This window comes from Callorhinus ursinus, unplaced genomic scaffold (assembly GCF_003265705.2).
Source record: "Callorhinus ursinus isolate GAN/ISIS: 27379988/994484 unplaced genomic scaffold, GSC_fseal_2.0 scaffold30, whole genome shotgun sequence".
In the NCBI taxonomy this organism is placed as follows: Eukaryota; Metazoa; Chordata; class Mammalia; order Carnivora; family Otariidae; genus Callorhinus; species Callorhinus ursinus.
This window is the reverse complement of record NW_027397092.1, coordinates 18,734,470-18,759,110: the sequence shown is the minus strand read 5'-3', so window position 1 is coordinate 18,759,110 and position 24,641 is coordinate 18,734,470. Positions and strand designations below refer to the sequence as shown.

Below are 24,641 nucleotides of genomic sequence, written 5' to 3'. Positions count from 1 at the left end.
AAAGTCAGACCCAATCCAAGGACCCTGGGATCATCACCTGAGCGGAAGGCAGACACTTAACTGACTGAGCCACCCAGGCGCCCTGAGATTTTTTTGAAAGAGTTAAGTTAAAGAGATCTTGAATGTGAAGGCACCGGCATAGAGCCTGGCACCTGGCAACCACTCAAATCATGTCTGTTTATTCATTCCTCTGAACCCCGTAATTTTACTTAATCATCAGCACCTTGGGTACAGGTACGTGGGTACAGGTACGCTAGGTACGCCTAGCGACACGCTTAGGTGACAGTACGCACTCAACTCGTGTTCTCACCTTAATGGCCACGTGCTCACCTTCCTCCATCACCAATCTATTTTAAATGTAACCTATTAGACTTTCAAACTTCCAAACAAGCAACTTAAGATGAAACAGGAAGTTTAATGCAACATTCCCCCACTAGGTGGTGCTGCGTGTTAAAACTTTCCCTCAAGTTAATTTATCCCACTATATTAATTTCTAATGCCAGAAAACTGACGGAACACCCCGCGGAAGAGGGAAGAAGTATAGATTTGTCAGCCCCCAAAAGGAATTTATTAATAATTCCCCCAAAAACATCACAGCAGAACAAGTGCGTTAACTCAGCGCTGAGCCAGCGGGTTTCCGGCGAGCGCACCCTGCGGGAGCCGGTCCCTGCCCTCGGCGAGCGCACAGTCTAGCGGCAGAGCGCCTTTAATCACTTCAAGCGACCCTTAGCATCACAGGGCTTTACAGCTACTTTTCGTGCTTTCCTTAAACAAAACTCGTCCTCGGTCTTTTCTTTCCGGTGGGCAGTCTCGTAGACAACGGCGGGATGTGTAAGCCAAGAAGAAACGATGGTGCTGCGGACCCCTCGTCTCCCGCCAGGAGTCGGGCAGGTGCCCGGCGCCCGAACGCGGCTCCCCAAGGTCCGAGGCCGGAGGCCGGGCCCGGACCGGGTCCTTCGCCCTAGCCCCCCCAGCCGGCGCCGCGGGGCCTCGCCCTCCTCCCGCACCGCGGGTCCCGGCACTCACCGTGGCCGAGAGGCTCGGGCCCCGGCCCCGCAACGTCGCCAACAGGAGCCGCGGCGCCCCCCGCGCCCCTAGCGCCGCCGCCATGGCCGCCGGCCCAGGGCTGCCCGGCGCGCTGCCTGCCCGCCGCCCGCAGGCGTCCACCGGGCCGGCCGGGAGCCGGGAGCGGCGCGGGCGGCCCCCAGTCGCGGGCCAAGCGGTCCTGCAGGCGCCCGCGCGGCCCGCCCCGGAAGGTCCCAGGAGTTTCAGGGCCGCCGGCCGCGCTGGCAGCAGGCGGGCGGGCGCCGCAGGCCCCCGCAGGCCCCCGCAGGCCCCCGCGCTCCCAGCTCCGGCTCCGCGCCGGCTGCGTCGTGCCAACCTCCAGTGCCTGGAGGTGGGTCCCGCCGGGGAGCGCGCTCAGGGGTGACCCCCGGTTCGGCTCTTCGGTGTCCGGGCCCCGGCTAGGCGCACACTCGCGGATAGTCGGTGCCGGGCTCCCTCGTGGGCGAAGGGGCCCAGAGCCCGAGCCGGCGGGAGGACTTCGCGGGCGGGGACGGGAGGAGATGGGCTCCAGGTGGGTGCTTGGGGACCACTCCCGTCCCCAAGAGAATCATAGGGGTTCGGACCGGGCCTTGTAAGCTGTGCTGTGCTGGGCCCGCCTAGCTGCTGAGGCCTTGGGCACGCTGGTTCATCTGTGCTGGCCCAGATAAGACAGTGTGGAAACCCAGCTCTTCATGCTCTCTGAAGAGTAGCGCACGAGATGAATGTAGGCAGAGACACAGGAAATTTTTTTCTGGAGAAGAGGGGTAGTCTTTTATGTATGCATTTACTAATATTTTATTCTTCCTCTTTTTTCTTGCCTTTTTTTGAGATGTAATGTCACATACCGAAAAATTCACCCTTTAAAGTACAATTTACTGGTTTTTAGTATATTCACTTGTACCTTTTTTTACTAGTTTAAGCAAATTAATATAACCAATTTTTCATAGGATTTATCCATATGCCCGAAAAAAATTTTTTAATATGAGAGTCCATTTAAGTTCAAATTAGCTGTTGCTAGCAGTTAATTTCATTTCCCATATGGAGTTGGGGAAAAAAAGCTTTTTTTGCCTTAAGATATGCTAAAATTAAGACATGGCTCAATATGCATTCTTTGCGTTTGCCCACTTGACAAAAACTCAAGGGAGGAATCTCGCTGCAGACCCTGATCAAATGTCACTGATCTCAAGGTATCCAAGACATTCTTGTTTCCTTTGCATGATGCCTCAAGTGGGCAGAGACTGGAGATGGAATTAAAAGTTTCATTTCGGGCGCCTGGGTGGCTCAGTCGGTTAAGCGACTGCCTTCGGCTCAGGTCATGATCCTGGAGTCCCAGGATCGAGTCCCACATCGGGCTCCCTGCTCAGCAGGGAGTCTGCTTCTCCCTCTGACCCTCTTCCCTCTCGTGCTCTCTATCTCTCATTCTCTCTCTCTCAAATAAATAAAAATCTTTAAAAAAATAAAAATAAATAAATAAAAGTTTCATTTCCAGGGGCGCCTGGGTGGCTCAGTCGTTAAGCGTCTGCCTTCGGCTCAGGTCATGATCCCAGGGTCCTGGGATCGAGCCCCGCATCGGGCTCCCCGCTCCGCTGGAAGCCTGCTTCTCCCTCTCCCACTCCCCCTGCTTGTGTTCCCTCTCTCACTGTGTCTCTCTCTGTCAAATAATTAAATTATAATAAAAAAAAATAAAAGTTTCATTTCCAGTACTTAATCAGGTGTATACAATCATGAATACTCTGCAAACGTGCTTACTAAAGTGAGAACTGCAAAATGGTCAGTGTAACAAGAGACTCGTCTTCCTTCCCGAAATCCACTGCAGGAAACGCATCCCAGCTGTAGTTAGGAAAAGCAGTGGCAGTAGCATGTTAGTAGAGCCCAGGGGAAGCGATGTTCACCAGTAGGGGCTGCGGATACTCTGCCTTCACATGTAGGTCTCCAGTTAATGGGATTTAAGTTCCTTAGCAAAGATTTATTGAGCAAGTCGTCTACGGTGGACACTCTTGGGAAAGGCAGGCTCCTGTTCACAGTCTTTTAAGCCCTGCTCACCCATGTAAGAATGGGCCTTAGGCCTAAAACACCGCTTACCGTCGTCATAAAGAGCCCATACAGCCTGTTCCAGGCTTATACCTTGTGTGGGAATATCCTTCCCTGATCCAGACTCAATATGTACTCCTGTATTCTGCTCAAGCATGTAAGTCAAATAGCCCTAGGGCATGCTCCCCCGCTTTCAGTATTACGGACTCCACGGCAGGGAACAGGACTTGTGCTAAGACACTAGAGGGGCCTCCGGCCATTGGCTGCTGGGGAGGATCCACTAGCCATGGGGGACCAATGCACACTCGTTTTCCTTGGCAACTGATACTAAGCAGGAGTGGGCAGAAGTGTTTGGACTTCTGTCCCTGATGACTGGCACTCTGATGATCTTTGCTGTGTTCCATGCAGCTAAATCCCCGCCCTCCCCATCCCTGGCATTGGTACCAATGCATAGACACTGGTTCTGCAGCACAGACACCATGCTTGGCTTGGGGTGGTTTAGCTGCTCTTGGACCTTCCTTCCTGCCTCCTACTTCCCGTTCCCTCAGCACCAGTGCTTTCCAACTGATCCTCTCTACACTTGAACCTCCCCTCTAGGGAACCGCCCTGCTCCACTTTCCCTCCAAGGGAACCCCAGGTAGCTTGTGTCAGCTAAGTATTAAAAGCAAAGCCATGGATCTGCTGGCCGTCCTAGGAGCCTTTCCTCATCCTCCACACTACAGTAGGGCCCCATGACATATCAAAGGCACGAAAATGCCTGTATCTTTGATAAGATAACTTCTCATCTGGGAGTGTGTCCCCCAGGAAATGAAACTATATACAACCATAAATTAAAAAAAAAAAAAGTTAAGTAATGCTGAACCTACTCGAAGACCTATTACGTAGTCATGGTTAGGAAATCTGTTGGTAACAGTGAAATATTTATCATTTGTTAAGCAAAACAAAACAAAACAAAAACTAAGGTGCTAAATGATACCTATGTTATGACTCTAACTATGGGAAAGAAAGGGGAAAGACAAGAGGGAAATGCATTATGACAATCTCTCACCTCATGGCACAGAGGCCCCTCCAATCAGCATGCTTAGGATGGAACCTGGGTCCCACGACTGGAAACTGCATGACCCTGAGCAAGTTATTTGGGGCCTCATTTATTACCCTTCTGTAAAACAAGGATATTTAATACTAGTGTCAATCTCAGAGCTACTGTACCAATAAATAAAATGGTAGGTAAAGAACTTAAAATAGTACCTGGAACACACACAATTATACTCAAGTGTTAGTTATTGTTATAAAAGAGGGACTCACTGTAAGTTTTTCTTCTAATTTTAAGTACACAAACACATATATGTAAAGGTTCAAATCCCAGCTTCACCAGCGTACTCTTGTGTGTAACCTGGGCAAGTTACTTAAGCTCTCTCCATGCCTGTTTGCTCATTTGTAAAGTGAAAATAGTAATAGTCCCATTCTGAACCACCATCCCTTCCTGTCAGTGACCACCCCAGCCAGACTTATCCACAACATAAAGTGGTAAACTCCTGCCCAACATAACATTCTGAGAGAGTGACTCAACTAAGGTTCTATTTCCGTAGAATTTAAGGTGCATTATGAAATGAACTACTCTATCTGAAATACTGGAAACAATCACTTTATATAAAGGTTACTTCTCATTATGTGGTCAGATGTCTTATATCTGAGTTTAAGGGATCTTTTAGAAACAGCTTTTTAAAAAGTTGGTATAAAGGGGCGCCTGGGTGGCTCAGTCGTTAAGCGTCTACCTTCGGCTCAGGTCATGGTCCCAGGGTCCTGGGATCGAGCCCCGCATCGGGCTCCCTGCTCAGTGGGGAGCCTGCTTCTCCCTCTCCCACTCCCCTTGCTGTGTTCCCTCTCTCGCCATGTCTCTGTCAAATAAATAAATAAAATCTTAAAAAAAAAAAAGTTGGTATAAATTACATGTTGTGTCTTCTCTACCTGTGTCCTAAACTAGACTAGAATCAACTTGTGGGCAAGAACAGTGTTACATATTTCTTTTGGCTCGCACTGAAACTAGCACAGTGCTTAGAACATTTTAAGGTTGAATCAGTGCATGCTGGTAAGGTAACGGTGACTAAAATTTGAGTTATGCTTTAGCCTAGAACTGATAATAAATAAGCTCTAGTTTGATGATAATATTTAATTTCTCCTAACATCTGCCCTACCCAGAAATGACTTAAACCACTTCAAATTCCTCCGGTGAAATTAAAGATCACAAACACCAAAGTACTTGACTCTTTTATTCTCCCATCAGTTACTCAGAAGGTCACACTTGTCAATTCTAGTCCTCCTTCCACAACAGAACACTTTCCTACTTACAGGCTCTGAGAGAAAAACTGCAAATGAACAGAAACCAACCTTCTTAAACATATATAAGGAATCAAAACTTTTCTAAACCATAATGTGAAAAGTCCTACTTCTTCCTTCTGTGAAGCCAACTGTCACTCTATCCACTATTCCACCAGAACCACGCTCCCATTTGAAACTGGATCACTCCCTTAAAATACTAGATTAGTAAAAACAAGAATGGTGAGTTCTATTGAATATTTTTGCATTTGCTTTTTGCGGTACTAATTAAAACACCAATTTATAATTTTTTAACACATTCAACAATTCAACAAATGCATGATTCTTTTAATCTGACTGAAGCTGTAAGTCTACACTTCACTGGAGAAAATGTAAGGAAGTGCAGCATTAATTTCTGAAATTCCTCGTTCCGACTTCTCCTTTCAGTCCATCACTATTCCGCATGTTCCTGCTCTTGTCCTGGAATTAGCCACCGAATGCTCTCAGTTCGAATGGTAGCATACATAATAAAACTAATCAAAAAGAATAAGGAAAATACAAGCAGCCAGTCCACACTTTTTATCAGAGTGCTGGGAAGAGGGCCTATTTGGTCAGCTTGAGTTACCACCACATTTTTCTTGGCTTCTATACCTGAAAGAGAAATCAGCTGTTTCAAATCAGATAGAAAACACACCCGCTAAAGATCTTTCTGAAGTATTCTGCATGGTATGCAAAAAGATATGCAGTCTTAAAATAAACACCACACTAGTATATCTGGGATGGGTTTCACTTGCCTGTTAGTGTAATTTGTAACTTGCCTTTCTCCCACCACATCAAAGGAACAGGGACCCATTCAGCTGTTCAGAGCCTAAACACTAGAATTTCTGTGAATTCCTCAGAAGGGTCTTCAGGCATGGTTAAGAGTTGTCTTTTGTTCTCTTTGAGACCAAAATTCAACAAGTAACTGGTAAAGCTACTCTCAGGAGTCTACAGAATGTTTTCACAGGTGAAGGAATGCTAAATTCAAAATCTTTTAAATAATTTACTGAAAAAATTGTTATAACTAACCACCACTGAGATCAGAGATTACCAAAGATGCTGTGACTCCTCAATTTCTTTTGGGTTCTAGGTTTTCTTAGAGTGTTGAGCAAAACAGCTCCCTCTCTCCATATCAACCTGATTGACAATCAGGGGTCTGGTACTGTAAGACTTGAATAGCTAACTATCTGGTAGCAACCCTTTCACTCCTATGAGGTAACTCAGCTCTTTGTTCTTTACTGTGAGATAGAAGTAATTAGATGCAACTTAATATATATGGAAGGTATGTTATCGCTTATTTTTTATTTCCAGTGAATATACTTCAGGAAGAAGTGGGGTGCTCATAATTAAGGCATTAAAGCTTTTGTGGAGCAAACTTTTCCAAAGAGGAAAATTTTTTCAATATTCAGTGTTCAAACCTTTACAGAATAAAAAATAAGGCCCCATGTTTTGGCAAATATTAAGGAATTAAAATAGCATCTGCATACGAATGAATAAATGAAACACCACGCAGCAACAAAAAGGAAGAAAATACAACCATATGCACCAACACAGGTGAATCCCACAAACATAATGGTGACTGAAATAAGCCAGATACAGGGGAATCCATTATGTATGTCTCCATTAATATAAAGTTCAAAAACAGGTAACACTAGTCCATGGTGTTAGGAGTGAAGGTGGTGGTTACCCGTTGCGGGCAGGAGCAGCAGTGCTGAGGGGATGGGCCGGTAACATTCTCTCTGGGTCGGAGTCCTGGTTACCCAAGGCATTCATTTTGTGAAAATTAATCACCCAGAACACCAATATAATGCACACATTTGTGTAACTATTACACTTTAGTGAAAAATGTATGTAAAAAGTTATGTACAGGTGTATGGTATGTGAATTATAGAATAATAAAGCTGGTTTTTTTAAAGGTAGCGATAATCATTAAAATTACCTATTCATGTTAAACTTGCCACTGATTGAGAGACTTTTAACAGAACCACAGTAGTTCACTAGAAAAGAGGGTTAACATCTGAAAGCCAGTCTTGACTCCTTCACTTAAGGAGAGCAGACAGAAACCCACAGAAGGCATATACCTCCAGCAATAAAATCCTTTCTACAGCATATGATTTCTACATACCTGTCTGGTTAAAAATGAAGACTTTCAGTGTTTCCAGTGTTCGGTCTGTATGATTAAATCTAGCCATTGGTTTAGCTCCTTGAAATAGTAAGATGTTAGGAACAGCTACAGTGCCGAACCTGGTAGAAAGGCTGTGACAGAAAGCAGTCAGTCAGACAACCTGAACTAACAGTGGGTTTCCTCACACAGTTACCATGTCAGAATGGATGGCAATAAATGAGAAAGCATCATTTTCCTGTGACTACAGAGGTTTCTAATATTCAAACTATAGGCTTATAGCTACCTCTGACCTTTTTCCTTATGGGTTGAGATTGGGGGCATTCCTGTTCTGCTGAGTTGCTTTCTATTACAACAAGGAACTACCCTGACACAGTTATTCCACTTTTTTTTTTTTTAAGTAAACTCTACCCCCAGTGTGGGGCCGGAACTCACCACCGCAAGATCAAGGGTCGCATGCTCTACCGACTGAGCCAGCCAGGTGCCCCCTAGTTATTCCACTATTTAAGTTGCAAACTGCCAGAAGAGATCAGACCAGAAAATTCTAATTCATGGACAAAACACACTGTGTCAATTTACTTGACAGAAGAAATTTCAAACTCTCCAGAATGCCCATCTCCATCCCTCATACAAGGTTCAACTTCGGTTAAGCAATTAGTCTGGTAAGTCGGCAAGTCAGGATGTACGGTCTAGCAGACACACCAGGAAGTTCACAACTGGGGCAGGATGTAACACGATCTGAGAGGGACTGGTTCACCTTTACATAATACAGAGTTGTGCTATAAGCTCTGGAGTCAAAACAGGCAGGTTCAAGCCTCAGGTCTGTCACTGAACCAGCTGTGTGAGCTTCGGGTGGACTATTTAACTTCTTTACGCCTCAGTTTCCCCTGTGAGTAAAATGATAATATTGGATAATCAGGATTTTTGTCTTTTGTGAATATGCTGTCACTTAAATATGAACATATGAGGCAAACACATGTCGCAGGCCACATAACAAGAACAAGTACCCTCCACTCTCCACAATTAAGGCACCATAGCAGGCGCTGAGAAGGATGCATGGAGAAGACTGACCAAAGCAGATGATAAAAGCCTGCAGGGAATGGAAGCCCAAACCCAGAGTACTAAGCTGGTGCTGGGAGCCAGCCCTGCCGGCTTGCGGGCAGGGGAAGGCCCAATCAAAGTCTGACACTAACCTAGACTGTCCTTCCCATCAGTCTGCTCCCTTGGGCCAGGCCATGTAGATACTTCCCTGAAGCCCTTGTGAGAATTACTAATTTGCTGCGATTTCTTTCTCCCTAAACAAGTTTAGGTAAACACTGGCAGTTACATTACCCACACTGAAATCAGTGGCGTGCAAAGTTTTACTCAAAATTTTTACTCGAGGGGCACCTGGGTGGCTCAGTGGGTTAAGCGTTCAACTCTTGGTTTCGGCTCAGGTTGTAATCTCAGGTTGGGGGGATCAAGCCCCACGTTGGGCTTGGTGCTCAGCAGGGAGTCTGCTTCTCTCCCTCTCTCTCTCTCCCCTTCTCCCTGCTCACTTGGTCCCTCCCTCCCTCTCTCTCTCAAATAAATAAATACATCTTTAAAAAAATTTTTTACTCAAAGAAGTTTTACTCGACTTCACTTTTACCAATCTGACCATCTTCAGACTCACGAAACTGATTCACACACAACCTCCTGTGCCCTGCTAAAGGGCATGTGATGTAGGGGAGGAGGGTCACGCTTTATAACCCAGGCACAGTCACAGCACTGGGGGAAATACAGAACATGTGAACAAAGCTCTTTATAACGTAGCTCACTCAACATCTAAAAAAGACAAGAGCCCACTGAATAATATAAAACAAAAGTAAATGTCATTTTAAGGGCCTAAATTAGTCCATTAATTTACTCTGTCCACTAAGGAACACACATGCAAGAATAAACGTAAACAAGAGGAAGGAAGAAAGGGGGAGGGAAAGAAAGAAATCCTGAGCAGACACACAACAGGGTGCTGAGTCAGGCTGCCAGGGGTGGAAACCTAAACCATGGGTGAGTCTCAGGAGGGTCCCACTTGTGACACTAATTTTGCTAATTCAGGCTGGCCAAGACCCTGAAGAGTCCTCTCTGCCCACCCCCCGCCATCAGGTGGGGCCACCTTTAAATTCCACCCTGCAAACTGGTGCAGACCGTATGGAAAACAGTGTGGAGGTTCCTCAGAAAGCTAGAAATAGAACTACCCTAGGATCCAGCAATTGCACTACGAGGTATTTATCCAAAGGATACAAACATAGTGATTCGAAGGGGCACCTGCACCCCAGTGTTTAGAGCAGCAATGTCCACAATTGCCAAAATATGGAAAGAACCCAGATGTGCATCAACAGATCAATGGATAAAAAAGATGTGATGTATATATACACACACACAATAGAATATTACCCAGCCATCAATAAGAATGAAATCTTGCCACGTGCAAGATGGATGCTAAGTCAGCCAGAGAAAAGACAGATACCACATGATTTCACTCATATGTGGAATTTAAGAAATAAAACAAATGAACATTGGGGAAGGGAAGGAAAAACAAAATAAGATAAAAACAGAGAAGGAGGCAAACCATAAGAGACTCTTAACTCTAGGGAACAAACTGAGGGTTGCTGGAGGGGCAGAGGGTAGGGGGATGGCGTTAACTGGGTGATGGACATTAAGGAGGGGCACGAGATGGAATGAGCACTGGGTGATATGCAACTGATGAATCATGAAATTCTACCCCTGAAACTAATAATACACTATATGTTAACTAAATTGAATTTTAATTTTAAAAAAATTCTTAACTCAGTCATAGCAACTCATTTGTTTATATAATGCAACCTAGGGCTAGATACTTATTTCTGTGCAAAATGGGGGAAAACTTATAGTACATACCCGCTACACCTGTTCTGAGGACAAATGACATACAAAATGAAAAGTGCTTTCCCCAATATCTAGCAGGTGGTAAGCCCTCAATAAACAATAGATGTAATTAACATAAAGATAGATAGATGATAGATAGATAGATAGATAGATAGATAGATAGATAGATAAATTCCACTCTGCAGAGAACAGTCCCTCCTCTCCAGGGGCCTCCAGAAAGTGAGGCCTCAGCTCTCTGAGGAGTGTGACCACCTTCACCACTTACCCTTGTCTATCCCTCCCGCTAGTCCAGCTTCAATGGTCATACCTACCTCCCTCAGCTTCGAACTTAACTGACAACCTCCAAATAACTGCAAGCATCATCCAGAAGGATGACACGTAAGCTCTACTCAGGGAACATACCTGCTGTGCTGAGATGCATCCAGCGCCAAAAAATGGAGAGCTGGAAATGCCCGCGGCAGAGAATTAAAATGAGGAGCCAAACTGGCAGAAAATCGGCACCACGGGGTGTAAAACAGGACTAGTGTGCAGTCACTACCATTTGGGTTTAGAAAATCCATAAGGTCCTGTGGTAAAAGAAACAAGTGTTAAAGTCAGCAGTAAATGTTCATGTACATTCTCGAAGGATGCCCAAGAAACTGGAAACACAGCTGCCTCCAAGAAGAGGAGGCAGGAACACAGACAGGAGACAGACTATAGAGTATCCCCTTAAGAAACCTTTTGGGTTTTGAACCATAGGAATGCATGAATCAGCAGAAAAGTATTATCAAATAACAAATCATAAACTTTCCTATAAACTTTCTTGAGAGTACTACAGAGCAATTTTAGTATTTTTCGTAATGCATTAATTCAAATACTAAGTACCCACAAGGCACAGGCCATCGTCCCAACCTCTGACCTGTGCCTGCACACACTCTAATGGCACTATTAAAGCACTGAGATCTCAGGCCCCAATCATCAACTCAGCAGATCCAAATCTGTAAGCGATTGAATCAATGTATTCGGCCAAAGGCTAGTTCAGGTCAAGGGTGCACCATCCCTGCCACCACCCTAACTCAGACTGCTGAAACTGCTCTCTCCTGGCCAAGTGTGTGACCTACAGAGCTGAGGCACAGTGTTCACCAGGCACTGAGAGGAGGGTGTGAGGCCTGCACTGACCCCTGAACATGGAGGGGCTACGGATGCTCAACGTACCACATACCCTCATTTAAAATAAGGAGTCGCGGTGTGCAGAGCGAGGATTTCTTCTCATATTACACAGGCAGCCTGAATTCATCCTGCTACCTGGCTTAACAATCTCATAGAAACAGTCAGTCATTATCTCAGTGTTCTCTTCAGAATTATCATTTATCCAATGGACTGGAAAAGCATGGCTGGGTTGGGGGCAACTGTCTCAGCTCTCACTCCAGAGAAAACACTGGAGTCAAGCTCTTTGAAGGAAAGAAATTTTTCATTAATATAAAATGCTTCCCAGGGGTATCACCACTCTAAACAATGCTAAATCACAATCTTAGTAATTCAGATATTTTTAACTTGCCTCTGTAGTAAATACCTCATTTGGAAGAAGAAAAATGCTAAGATTCTGATGCCAGGTGCCTATTTGTCCACTGGGATTTTTTTTTTTTAAGATTTATTTATTTACTTGAGACAGAGGGCATGAGAGTGGGGGGAGGGGCAGAGGGAGAGAATCTCCGGCAGACACCATGCTGAGCGCAGAGCCCGAGGTGGGGCTCCATCTCACGACCGTGAGATCATGACCTGAGCTGAAACCAAGAGTCCCACGAAACCTACGGAGCCCCCCAGGCGGCCCTGTCCCCCGGGATTTTCATCCTGAGGCTTGGTGCAGAGAGGACCCCGAGGGTGACCAGGCTCAAGCCACCCAAAAAGCATAATCGACACTGGTTCTATCGCCTCCTCTCCTTCCAAACATCCTAGAGAGCCAAGTCAGTTTTCAGTGATGCAGCCATTAGATGCTGTCGCACTTAGAAAATGACAAAGATTCTGACCCTCCATTTGAAAGTTGGCAGAGTATTAAATTGTGAAATCAATGTGCGGAAACAGAGAAAAGCACTAAACCATTCTTTCTTACCTGTGACACATTTAAAATTTTCAGAGTGAAGTTTTCTAGTCCCGTCACATTTCTCTCCTCGCAGTTCACCTTGGGGGATTTCAGACTCTCCGTGTTATTGGCGTCCTCGGGCGGCGCCGGGTCGGATTCGGCCACTTCCGGCTCTGAGTAATACTCGTCCTCTCTGTCCTGGAAACTGGCCCCCCCGCCATCCAGAGAGAAGAGGTGCTCTCGGAGACTGCACCGCGAGTCCTCCTCCCCTCGGGCTCCGCAGGTGCCGCCGCTAGGCTCGGGGCTCAGCTTGTCCTCGGTCTCGCCGGGGATCACGGACAGCAGCACCACGTGGTCGCCATCGGCGTCCAGCCCCAGCACAGCGCCGGCCTCTCCCGTGGGCTTGTGGTGGCCCGCGGGGCCGCGCGAGGGCTCCTCCTTGCTCGCGGACACAGCTCCCACCTGCAGAGCGTGAGCACGCTGCTCCTCTGACTGCAAGTGACCGCTCCCCTCTGCAACTAAAACATGCCAGCATGTTCACGCTCCTACGTCCCTTCCAAGTACGTGAACCCAAAAAGGAATTACAGTTCCCCTACAGAGGAAAAAGGTACCCTTCCCATGAAGCTATCAGAGGGTCACCCACCATTCTCCAGATCATGAAGGAGGTCACCAGGAGGTACCAGATTAAGAATGTCAAATACAAAGTGGACCAATCCGTATCTTCATGTGATACCTGCTGCTTGCCGTGTGGATTATAAGCAAAAACATTCCAGTGGAGACATCCAATGAGGAAAACAGAACACAAACACCTTAACAACTTGATTTGTTTGATGAGAATATCCAGCAAAATAATGCTGCTTTTGTAGAAGATTCTACTATAGCAAAGCATCCTTGCACACATTATAACAGCCCTGTGAGCCCAGCAGGACAAGGGTTACCATCCCCACTTAACGGAGGACCAAGCTGAGGCACAGAGAGGCAGTGTCATGGCCAACAGCACACAAGCTAGTAAGCAGCAGAGCCAGGTCTCTGAGCGAAGTCTTCTGGCTGCTACTCAGATCGGGCCTTACCCTCCCCATGATACCTCGGGGGTCGCTGTGCCTCCTGGCCTAAGAACACTGCCCCAGCCATAGAGCAGCTCTGGCCTGAGGTGACCTCTCCTGCCTGCAGCCCGTGAGAGTGCCAGGAGGTGCACCCCACAGGGCTGGGGCAGCAGCGGGGCAAAGGAGGACCTTCCTCCCACTCTGGAGCCACTAGATAGTGCTTGGACAAAATGCTCAGGGAAGGGAAGACTCTGGGGAAGTCTCACACAACCAGGGAGCAATCTCCACTCACCTCTGTAACACTGACTCCTGCCCTCCAACTCCCATTAACTCAACAAGAGCAGCCAGACTCAGTGCCAGGCACTGACCAGGGGGAACCAATGAGCCCAGCTGTACTCAGACAAGCTCGCCACGTGGCTGGAAAACCACCAGCCATGCCAACAGCATGTCACCGAAGTGTGAAAAACCAACTGACTTTTGAATTGGGGAGGGGTCTGGGTTTGTATGAGGTCTCAAAGAATATCTCCACAGAGATGTGCAGATTCATTCAGCAATTCAAAAACCTTCTCTGAGAATTCTGCTTCTGGTTAAGCTGGAGTTAAGAGGGACCAGATTTACCCTCCCTAGTGAAACAACCCAAAAAAGGTCAAAAATGTGAACCAGTTTCCGGAGACTAGTTAGCAGGCAACAAAGCAAAGGGATCCCTGAGAAACAGGAAGAAAAATAAACAGGAGAGCCCCTACAAGTGCTCCAGCTTCCCACCTGAGGGAATGCCCGCCCTGGGGCTCAGGGAGGGGGAAGGAAGCAGGCAGAGGCCAGCACTCCTCAAGCTGAGGAGACGGCACTGAGGGTACAGAGAGACCAAGAAAGCTAGAGTTTGTGGGACAGAATAGTACAGATGGGCAAAGCTGCAGCGACAGCACTCCAGAGACCTGCAGAGTAACCCCCATCGAGTACACTGCTCAGCATTTACATGTGAGTAAGCTCCCAAAGCTAGGCAAGGAACCGCCCGAAAGGATCAGAGGCAACACTACCCAAGGCTCACACAGAGCTGGGAAGAGTACCTATTCCCACCAGCTAGACTGGAAAACCTCACAATTCACAGAGCACCGGGGAGAGTACACAAAAGTAGTGGGGCAAAATTAATCCTACAGTAAATACAGCTCTGCTCCCGTCTAGCAAACCTTAAAAGCCACGATCAAACCTTGCTCAGCTAACCTAACTGTACCCTAGAACAAACTCATGAATATTTAGAGGAATACTAAAATATCCAGCACTCAACAAGGTCAAATTTATGTCTGGCATCCAATCAAAAGTTACCAGGCATGCAAAAAGGCAGGAAAATATGATCAATAATGAGAACAGTAATTAACCAATTAAAACTGACCCACAACTTGCAGATGTCAGAACTAGGAGATAAGGATATTAAAACAGTAATTATAATTCCATTACATATGTTCAGAAAGTTAAGCAGATAAAGGGACATAAGATATAAAAGACCTGCACCAAAATGCAAATCAAAACCACACAGGGGGCGCCTGGGTGGCTCAGTCGTTACCCGTCTGCCTTCAACTCAGGTCATGATCCCAGGGTCCTGGGGTCAGGCTCCCGACTCCACGGGAAGCCTGCTTCTCCCTCTCCCACTCCCCCTGCTTGTGTTCCCTCTCTCGCTGTGTCTCTCTGTCAAATAAATAAAATCTTTAAAAAAAAAAAAAAACCACACAGATCTCACCTCACACCTGTCAGATTAGCTATTATCAAAAAGACAAGAAATAACGAGTGCTGGTGAGGACGTGGAGAGAAAAGGAAACCCTTGTGCACTCTTGGAAGGAATGTAAATTACTGCAGCTATTGTGGAAAACAGTATGGAGGTTCCTCAAAAAATTAAAACTGTAATTACCAGATGATCCAGCAATTCCATTTCTGGGTGGAACAAAAACACTAATTTGAAAAAATATATGCACCCCATGTTCACTGCAGCCTTATTTACAAAAGCCATGGAAGCAACCTAAGTGTCTACCAAAGGACGAATGGAAAAGAACATAGGATCACACAATATTATTATTATTCAGTCACAAAAAGAGGAAAGCTTGCTATTTGCAACGTGGATGGACCATTACGCTATGTGCAATAAATCTCAGAAAGACCAATACCATATGCTCTCACTTACATGTGGAATCTTTAAAAATAAATAAATAAATAAATAAATAAATAAATAAATAGCTCATAGATGCAGAGAACAGACTGATGGTTGCCAGAGGTGATGGTGAGGGGAGGGGATGAAATGGGTGAAATGGTCAGAAAGTACAAATTTCCAGTTACAAAATAATTCATGGGAATGTAAGGTACAGCATGGTGACTCTAGTTAATAACACTGCCTTGCATATTTGAAAGTTGCTGAGAGTAAACTTTAAAAGTTCTCATCATGAGAAAAAAGTTTAACTAGGCATGGTGTCAGATGTTAACTAGACTTACTCTGGTGATCATTTTGCAATTATACACAAAGATTAAATCATGTTGTACACCTGAAACTAACATAATGTTATATGTCAATTATAATTTTTTATAATATAATTTTTTTAAAAGATCCAAATTGTACTCTGGCAATGAAAACTACAACGTCTGAAATGAAAACTGCACTGGGTGGGATTAACAGCAAATTAGGCATTGCAGAAGAAAAGACTAGTGAATTTGAAAGCATAGCAAGAGAACCTATCCAAAATCAAACATACAATGAAAACAAGAATCCAAAGAAATGAAGAGAATCAGTGAGCTATGGGACAGTTTCAAGTGGCCTAACGTACAGATCATGAGAATACCCAGAAAAGGGGGGGGGGGGGGGGACAGAAAAAGTATTTGAATTAATAAAAACCAAAAACTGCACAAACTTGATGAAAATCATAAATGCATAGATCTAAGAAGTTCAGCAAACCCCAAGCTCAATGAACTACACCAAGATATTATCATAATCAAATTGCTCAAAACCAGTGACAAAGACAAAAATCTTAAAAGCAGCCAGAGAAAAAAGACATACTATGTACAAAGGAAGAAAGATAAAGATGACAGCAGATTCCTGTTGGGGACAATGCAAGCAAGATGAGTAGCAACATTAAAGTACTGAAAGGAAAAAACTATAAACCTAAAATTCTATACCCAGGAAAATATCTTTCAAAAATGAAGGAAAGGGGCGCCTGCGTGGCTCAGATGGTTAAGCGTCTGCCTTCGGCTCAGGTTATGACCTCAGTGTCCTGGGACTGTCATGTCTCACATCAGACTCCCTGCTCAGCAGGGAGTCGGCTTCTCCCTCTACCTCTACCCCTACCCCATGGCTCATGCTCTCTGTCTCCCTCTAAAATAAATAAAATCTTTTTTAAAAAAGAAAAAAAGAAGGGAAAATAAATACCTTTTCAGAAATATTAAAAGCTAAAAGAATTCATCACCAACAAACACCCGGAACAAGAATTTTAAAGGAACTCCTTCAGGCCAAAGAAAAATGATACCAGATGGAAATATGGATCAACACAGAACGGAGAGCACAAGAAACAGTAAGTACACTGATAAATAAACACAATCTTTCTGAAAGTGTAGCTATGAAGGGGACAAGAAAGCCAGGGTAGGTGATAAGGGGCCAAAGGAGGCTTCTGTTTCGGCTTTCAGGACAGAGGAGAAGTTTAAGGATATATCAAGTTGATGGGGACGTGGGTGAGAAGGGCATGAGAACAGAGGTTAGACAGGACAGCCAGAGAGGCTACATGTCTGGAGGACAAAGGACGCCAGGTATGGGGGCCAACCCTCCTCCCAAACGCCCCAGCTCCACAGACATCTGCTCTCTCGGAATCTAACCCACATCTTAGGTCTCACAAGTACATAGAAAATGCCAAGATCCCGCAAGAACCTCAGGAGAAAAAAAATCAGGGCAGAAATGAAAAACCTGGCTCTCTCTGATCACCCTCATAAAAATGGATAGATGTCCCCTGCAAAAAATCAAAAGGGAGTCTGAGTGAAGCACAGAGCTGGTATTTTCAGTCCAGGAGGGTTATTTTTCCCTCCTGTGAAAGAGTTAAGTAGACAGTACACATTAGGAACCAAAACATTCTTATGCCCTCAGGTACCAGTGTTTTCACTCAAGTACTGGGAAGAGAGGAAACTGAAGTATTCCACACCATGTGAGAGTCGCTGAACCCTTGCAGCATCACGTGCCTTTTAAAAGAGACTGCTTCTTAGCCTCAACACGCTGACTACAGTGTGAGCCATGCAAAAATGACAACACTGCATCGCTGGCAGCAAGGAAGATATCTGGAGAACGCTGCCAGGGAACCCTGGCCTAGGTTAGATCCTTCACACCCTTCCAGTTTTGCTCCGAAGGTTCTCTACCAGCCGCAGGTTTTTCACAATGGCTTCTGTGGCAGCGATACCAGGCCCCACATGGTGCGCCCACTGTCCATACTCTGAACGAGTTCCCCCAGGCATCTCGGTCCCTGAACCCTCACGATCTCCTCCACCTACCTCAGTGTTGTCCCAAGGGCTGTTTCTCTGCCAGGGAAGCCTTCCTGGCTCCCTTGCTGGCTAATCTGACTCAACGTTCAGATCTTACCCTAAACTTCACCTCTGTAAGGTGAACTTCACCCTGCCTGACCCTCAGACCAGAGGGGTCTCCCATAACAGCATCCAGTAAATACCCTGGGACTCTCCTTGAAGCATTTTCCACTGTTGGAATTTACTTATTTGTAGTCATTCAATGCCTGTCCTCCCCAGCAGATAGGAGGGGGGACCTGTTTCTCTATCTGGCTCACCACTGTACCTCAAGTGCCCAGCAGGGCATATGAGATGTGATGGGTGCTAAGCAAAAATCTGCCAGTTGACTGCCTAATGAAGACAGGCATGGGGGTGCTGAAGCCAGGAGGGGGTTCCTGTGCCTTGACACCTGGACAGCACTGCTACCTCCAGTTGCACATCTGCCACTGGGGTCCACTACAGACCAAAAAGCCTTGGATTTTCAGCCACCCTAAAAACTACCCAGGTGGTGAAAGTCCCTCTGTCCTCACCCCATCACGGCCTTGCCATGCTGACCAATGGCCCACCAATGGCTGGTGTTATCCTCAGGTCTGCGTGCAATGGCCCAGACTAGCTGCACGCAATGGCACGTGACTAGAATGTGATGTCAGTGCCCTGAATCAACAAGATTCTGCCTGGAAACAGCACACTCAATGTGGGCAATGGGAGGAGAGATGCGTAAAGGGACCCCCGACATGTGTGCTGGATGTCAGAGAAACCAAAAGCAATGGTAAGGAACTTCAGGGCCAGTAACAGCAGAGAGCGAGCCAGTTACCACTCAAAGACCTTAAGAGTTCAGAAGCAGCAACAGTCACAGAACCTTGGAACAGTGTGCTCACCCTTCTAGAAGCTGTGACTGGAAGGACAAAGCCAAGCCATGATAACCCCTTAAGGGAGGAAGCTGAGAGGTCAGGCTCTCAGCTTGACCTCAGGCTCCCTTCATTCCAACCCACAGGAAGCCAGAAGGCAAGACCACCAGTTGTCACACCATACAGGACAGCCACTCGGGGCACAGCGCAGGGTAGACAAGGCTAGAGAATGACCTGGGGAACAAACAAAAGCTATCCAGCATATGCTGGCCCCTCTCTGATGCTGGTGGTTAAGCATAGTGACAGAGAAATGTAGTAGAGGTAGGCAAGCATGAGCTTGAATCATGGCTCCTCAACTTCCGGCTGTTGGAGACCTTGGCAGTACATTTACTGACACTGAGTCTCGGTTTACTCAGCTGTGAAACGGGAACCGGAGCAACAGCTACTTCATAAACATTTGAAGATTAAACAAGATGATGCTCATAAAGCACGAAGCACAGGACCTGGCACATAACCAGTCCTTTCATCAACAATAATTGTGTTACTATTCTTCCCTCTTCCTCTTGCTCAGCCACCCAGCTGCCCTGCCTCCTTCCAGGACACCTCATGCAAAGACCGGCCTGCCACTGTAGTGAATGACAAGCAAGGCCGAAAGGTCTAGACTTTAACAAACTGTGAGGAGTGGGGTGACGCAGCACTGAGCATAAGGCCCCACTCCTGGCCCGAGCCCTGCCTCCAGGGTGGCTTCCTCCCCGCCTGAGGATGCCCCAAGAGCATGCCACGGCAAGCAGCGCGTTACCCGGGGAGTCTCTAGTTTTCTGATCTGTCCTTGGTGCAGGCAACCTGAGCAAGAGCGGCCTTCTTTAAAAAGTGACCCATCGAAGTGCCAAATAAAGCGTGGGCTCTGCATGCAGAAAGACAGGCTCTGCCATGACCCGAAGGGCAAACTCAGGCTCTTTGAGCTCTGCGCCTCCACCTGTAACATGGAGATAGTCTTGCAGCCTCTCTCCTACGGTGGATGCGAAGGCTAACTGATATAAGGCACAGTTCCTGCCTCCGCGTAAGGGCACCGGAAATGTCGGCTATTCGTGATGATTTTTATCATTCATAATAAAGTGTATGCCTTAGTAGGTGCTAAGACACTGTCACTCCCGCCGGACTGACGCCTGCTGCGGGGGCCTGCTCGGGCTCCCCGCCACCGCGGACCACCACTCGGGGCCACCCAGGCGGAAAGAGGTCGGGATGACGCGCGGCCGGCGCCAGGAAGAGCCGAGGGGCGCGCCGCGGGCCCCCGCGCAGGTGAAAGAGCGCCGCCCGAGCGGACCCCCACCGCGCCCTGTCATTTCACTTGCCAACGCCTGCCGCTCCCGGCCACGACCCCAGTCCTAGCCCGCACTCACCCTCCAGGCCGCGGGCGGGAGGCCCCAGCACCCACAGCAGGACCTGCCACCAGCCGAGGAGCCGCATGGCGCGGGGCTAGAAGCGGCCGGGACCACCACCCAGGCCGCAGGGCAACCGGCGCACGGCGACGCGCGTCGCGCTCCCGGCCTCCCGGAGGCCTAGGGGGGAGGGGAGCCGCGGGCGCGATCCCGTACCGCCATCTTGGCAGCTGGCAGCGGCCGCGGGCGCCATCTTGGAACCGGGCAGTCTGCCTCTAGCCTTTGACTTCCGGTCCCTGGGATTCGCGGCCGTTTAAGAGCCAAGAGCCAGACACCTCGGGTCGCCTCGAACTTTCCTGAACGCCAAGCCCTTGACGGAGTTCCAACAGAGGCCAGCGGCCCTCCATGCGCCAGCCGGTCTGGCTGCTGGCAGCACACACTGCGCCTGTGTGGCGCTTCATTCCGGCGCCCAAACGGCCCGGAAGCCTCCTCTTACGAGCGCCCCGAATCTCCTGCCTTACTCCTGTTCCCCTGCATACGGTTGCCAGGTGAAATACAGGGTGCCCAGTTAAATTTGCATTTCACAGAAACCACGAATAGTTTTTTTTTCCACTCCAAGAAACAGACGGATTTTCCAACGTAACTTTGTCCTGTAATTGTATTTGCTTCGTCTGGTCACCCTAACCCTACCTCCTGTGCACTCAGGGCGGGCAGTTTTTGGTTGGTGGTTGGTGGATTTGCAGGGCAATCTCCCGCTCCCTGATCCACCGCCCAAGACCCGGTCCTGGAAGAGGCTGGGGCACCACCCGCGAACAGCTCGGAAAGGACCTGGAACCCGGAAGTCCTGGATGGGGAGGGGAGGGGAGGTGTGCGGCAGGGCGGGGCTCAGCATTCCGGAGCTGGGCGGGGGCGGGGGAGGGCGGAGGAGGGACCTAAGAGACTGCTCAGAGGTGAAAAGAAGGCCTCTCAGGTCCGCAGTTAGGGGGAATGGCCTCCTAAAACCAGTAAAGCGAGTTTCGAGCGGGGGGCCGGGCTACCTCAGTGCAGACAGTGCTGCTGTCAAACTTTAAGAGGTTCAAAACACAGAAATAGATTTCAAAGATCTTTACATCAAACCATTGGTAGTTACAGCAAAGTGAAGAGGAACCCAGGCTTTTTTTGGCCACGTGGTGAATCCCAAATCCAACAATTACAGGAGTGTATGGTTGGTCAGCAAATTATGTTAACTTTTCTTAAGTTCAGTTTCTTTTTTTTTCTTTTTGAGAGAGAGCAGGAGAGCAGGCTGTGAGGCAGAGGGAGAAGCAGGCTCCCCGCTGAGTAGGGGGGCCCTCCCCCGGGGTTCGATCCAGATCCAGGGACTCCAGGATCATGACCTGAGCCAAAAGCAGACTCTTAACCGACTGAGCCGCCAAGGCGCCCCAAGTTCAGTTTCTTCATCTGTAAAGCGGGATGAATTTATACAGAGTTATGTGAATTAAATGAGATGTAAAGTGATGAGCACAGTGCATGATGCACAGTAAGCACATCAGAGTGTTAGCCATTATTATTTGGATCATACAATTCTAGTGGAGTAACCATAGTCCCCTGGTGCCCATCAAAGACTGTTAAACCAGAAAGATGTATCATCAATCTGACCTCATTGATTATTCTCTTCTAAATAAGCCGCCAAGGTTTTGCTATGGTAAGTTCTCAAGTGCCCGTGGGCCCAGGAGACAATGAACAACATAGAGGAAACAGCCCACATTTCTAGAGCGGATCACTACAATCATCATTTGGCTGAACTACCTCCCTTGCCCCCTACCCAGTAATAGCAAACTTTTCCTTTTTTTTTTTTTTTAAGTAAAACTCACCACCCGGAAATTGAGCAGCATGCTCTACCAACTGAGCAAGCCAGGCGCCCCAAACCTTATCTTCTTTAATTTATTCTCTCCCATACCCTTCATACCTAATTTGAAGGTGCATAAAAGCCAACAGGACAGAGGATTAAGGGGATTTAGGATTTATAAAAAGGAGAGTGATTTGATTTGTCCAGACACTCCGAAGTGGATTCCCTTCTTACTACTTCCTTTTTATTAAGTCCTTTCCCTCCCTGTGTTTGTGCTTTGGCTGTTTGTTTGGACAAATACTCTCGCAGATGTTAGAATGTTGTCTTTCCTTAAATACTGTGTATACACTCTCAAATGACAACTCAGGAAATGCTGTCAACAGACAGAATGCACATTTGACTGTCTCACCACCAGGTGGCACCTGCACTTATTTTCAACAAGAAAATTGCCTTCAGGTTTGTCTTGAAACTTCTATTTTCGTTTCTGAGGGGAAAAACGTTGATATCATCTTCTTTTGGCTTAAATGAACTCTGTGTACCAAAACCATTCGGCCTGGGATCGTTCATTCGTATGAATGATAATAATTTGATAATAATTGGAACTGTTATGCCTAACTACACATCCGCATGCCAGGTGTTTAGTTTGTCCCTCTTGATAGGTTTGCCTAATTTGTTTTTAATCTGATTAATCATGAGAGCTTCTCTTTCATGGTGTTTCTCTCTGTCTCTCTCTCTCATGAAAAAGTGAGTATTTACATTCCTTTAGATCACTGCAGCTAAGTATATTTTCCAAAGACTGCCACAATAATATCCCTCCTCCCACATGCTGTTCTACAAAGTAATTTTGCCCCTTCAATAGGTAGAATCAAATTCCCCTTCCCTTGAATCTGGGTGAGCCTGTGATTCACAAGCAACCAACAGAATGTAATAGTGCATGAAGCGATCCTGTATAACTTCTGAGGCTACACAGCCTTACCTTTCTGCGCTGGAAGATTTGCCCTGGAGCTCTGAGCCACAAAGTAAGTAGTTGGACTGTCTAAAGCTGCCATGTTCTAAGGAAGTTCAAACCAGCTTGCTGAGAGAAGCTCAGACACTACCCGAAGAGAAATGCCCACCATCACTCACTGATCCAGTCCCACTCTGTTTCGCCTTCGACTATCACTGGACTACTCCTGCCTGAGAGACCACAGCCAGAAATGCCAAGGGCTTATTACTCAGCTTAGAAATGCAGAGCTCTCCTATTATGATTGAGATTCATACTTGTGAGTATACGAGGTAGCACCTCATATATATCAAACGAAAGAAAGCATGATTTCAATTAGGAATGAAATTTAGGGGCATGAATACAGAGACTTAAATATTATTTAAGTCTGACCCACGAATACAGAGACTTAAAAATTATTGTTATTATAAGTCATTAAGTTTAGGGTAATTTTATTTTAGAATAGATGACTGGATCATTTTATTTTGTAATTTAATAACTTTTAATCTGAAGAGACTATGTGAATTAATTTAATAAATCAGTACTTTGGGCATATATTCATATACTTATTCTGCCAAGTTTCTTTCTCATCTTTATGATTTTAATGTTACATTTTGATGGACTTAAGTTGACCCACTGCACTTATTATTATTTAATCGATACTGAATATTCTGTGCAGTTATAACAGACTGATTAAACTGAGCTCCTTCAATAATTCAGTATCCTCCCAAGAGAGTTCTGTCCTCACAGGGCAGATCAGAGTAATGTATAGTAGTTAAGAAAACCGTAACAAAAATCCACAGGCTCTCTTTCCCAACTTTATCTACTCAGGGCATATATCCTAAATTTCATTCCTAATTGAAATCATGTTTTCGTTTGATATATATGAGGTGCTATCTGGTATACTCACAGGTATGAGACTCAATCATAATAGGAGAGCTCTGCATTTCTAAGCTGAGTAATAAGCCCTTGGCATTTATGTTTTCAGTCAGATGGTTTTCTCCCAAAGATATCATTCCAATTTGACTTACGAGGAACTAAAGCTCAGGAAAAAAAAATGGTTTGGTATCACAGAGGAAGTTTCTGACAGAGCTAAGGCTAGAATAACAATCTGAATTCAAGACATTTTATACTCTGGTATACAATCAGTAACTCATTTCAAATGCTAGCACACTGTTAATCAATACTTCCGTAATGCCTCTTGTAAATAAATACGAGATTTAAATAAATTGATTATATTCAACTAATGAGAAGGCTCCTGTTGGGAGAGGTTGAAGATCTAGGAGAGGAAAAATTCTGAGAAGGAAATAGAGAAGGGGATCTGGAGAGGGATAAACCTGAAACAGTAAGAGGAATACCGCCTCCATTGTAATAGGAGGAAAGGGTGAAGGCAGATAAGCTATTTTCTCTGTCAGGAAGGTGGTAGGCTGAGAGAGAGCCTGTGGTGGTATCTAAGTATCTTAAGAGCAGAGAACGGAAATCTGAAATAACCTAAATGAAGAGTGCCATGAGAGCTGACTAAGGATACAAAAGAACTTCCTGGTAGCACTGG

At 46.4% G+C, this 24,641-nt stretch overlaps 2 protein-coding genes across 4 annotated transcripts in view; both read right to left on the bottom strand.

Moving 5' to 3' along the window:
* Positions 1-1,184, bottom strand: part of PCBD2 (pterin-4 alpha-carbinolamine dehydratase 2) — a 50,070-nt gene extending 48,886 nt beyond the window's left edge. For both annotated transcript variants that reach the window (XM_073878512.1, XM_025860839.2), the window contains exon 1: positions 1,027-1,184. In XM_073878512.1, coding sequence (XP_073734613.1) covers positions 1,027-1,110 — 84 coding nt within the window. In that variant the 5' untranslated portion in view covers positions 1,111-1,184. The remainder of the gene's footprint in view (positions 1-1,026) is intronic.
* Positions 1,185-5,331: 4,147 nt separating this feature from the next.
* TXNDC15 (thioredoxin domain containing 15) lies at positions 5,332-20,926 on the bottom strand. Of its 2 annotated transcripts, none has more exons than XM_025860884.2 (5): positions 20,304-20,926; positions 12,528-13,009; positions 10,841-11,004; positions 7,556-7,686; positions 5,332-6,042 (listed from the first exon to the last, which is right to left on the bottom strand). In XM_025860884.2, the coding sequence occupies exons 1-5, from the start codon at positions 20,368-20,370 to the stop codon at positions 5,846-5,848; spliced, it is 1,041 nt and encodes a 346-aa protein (XP_025716669.1). In that variant the 5' UTR covers positions 20,371-20,926; the 3' UTR covers positions 5,332-5,845. The 2 variants fall into 2 exon arrangements, with proteins under 2 accessions (XP_025716669.1, XP_025716668.1); XM_025860883.2 differs by having other exon boundaries at positions 12,528-13,015; positions 20,304-20,923.
* Positions 20,927-24,641: the final 3,715 nt, after the last annotated feature.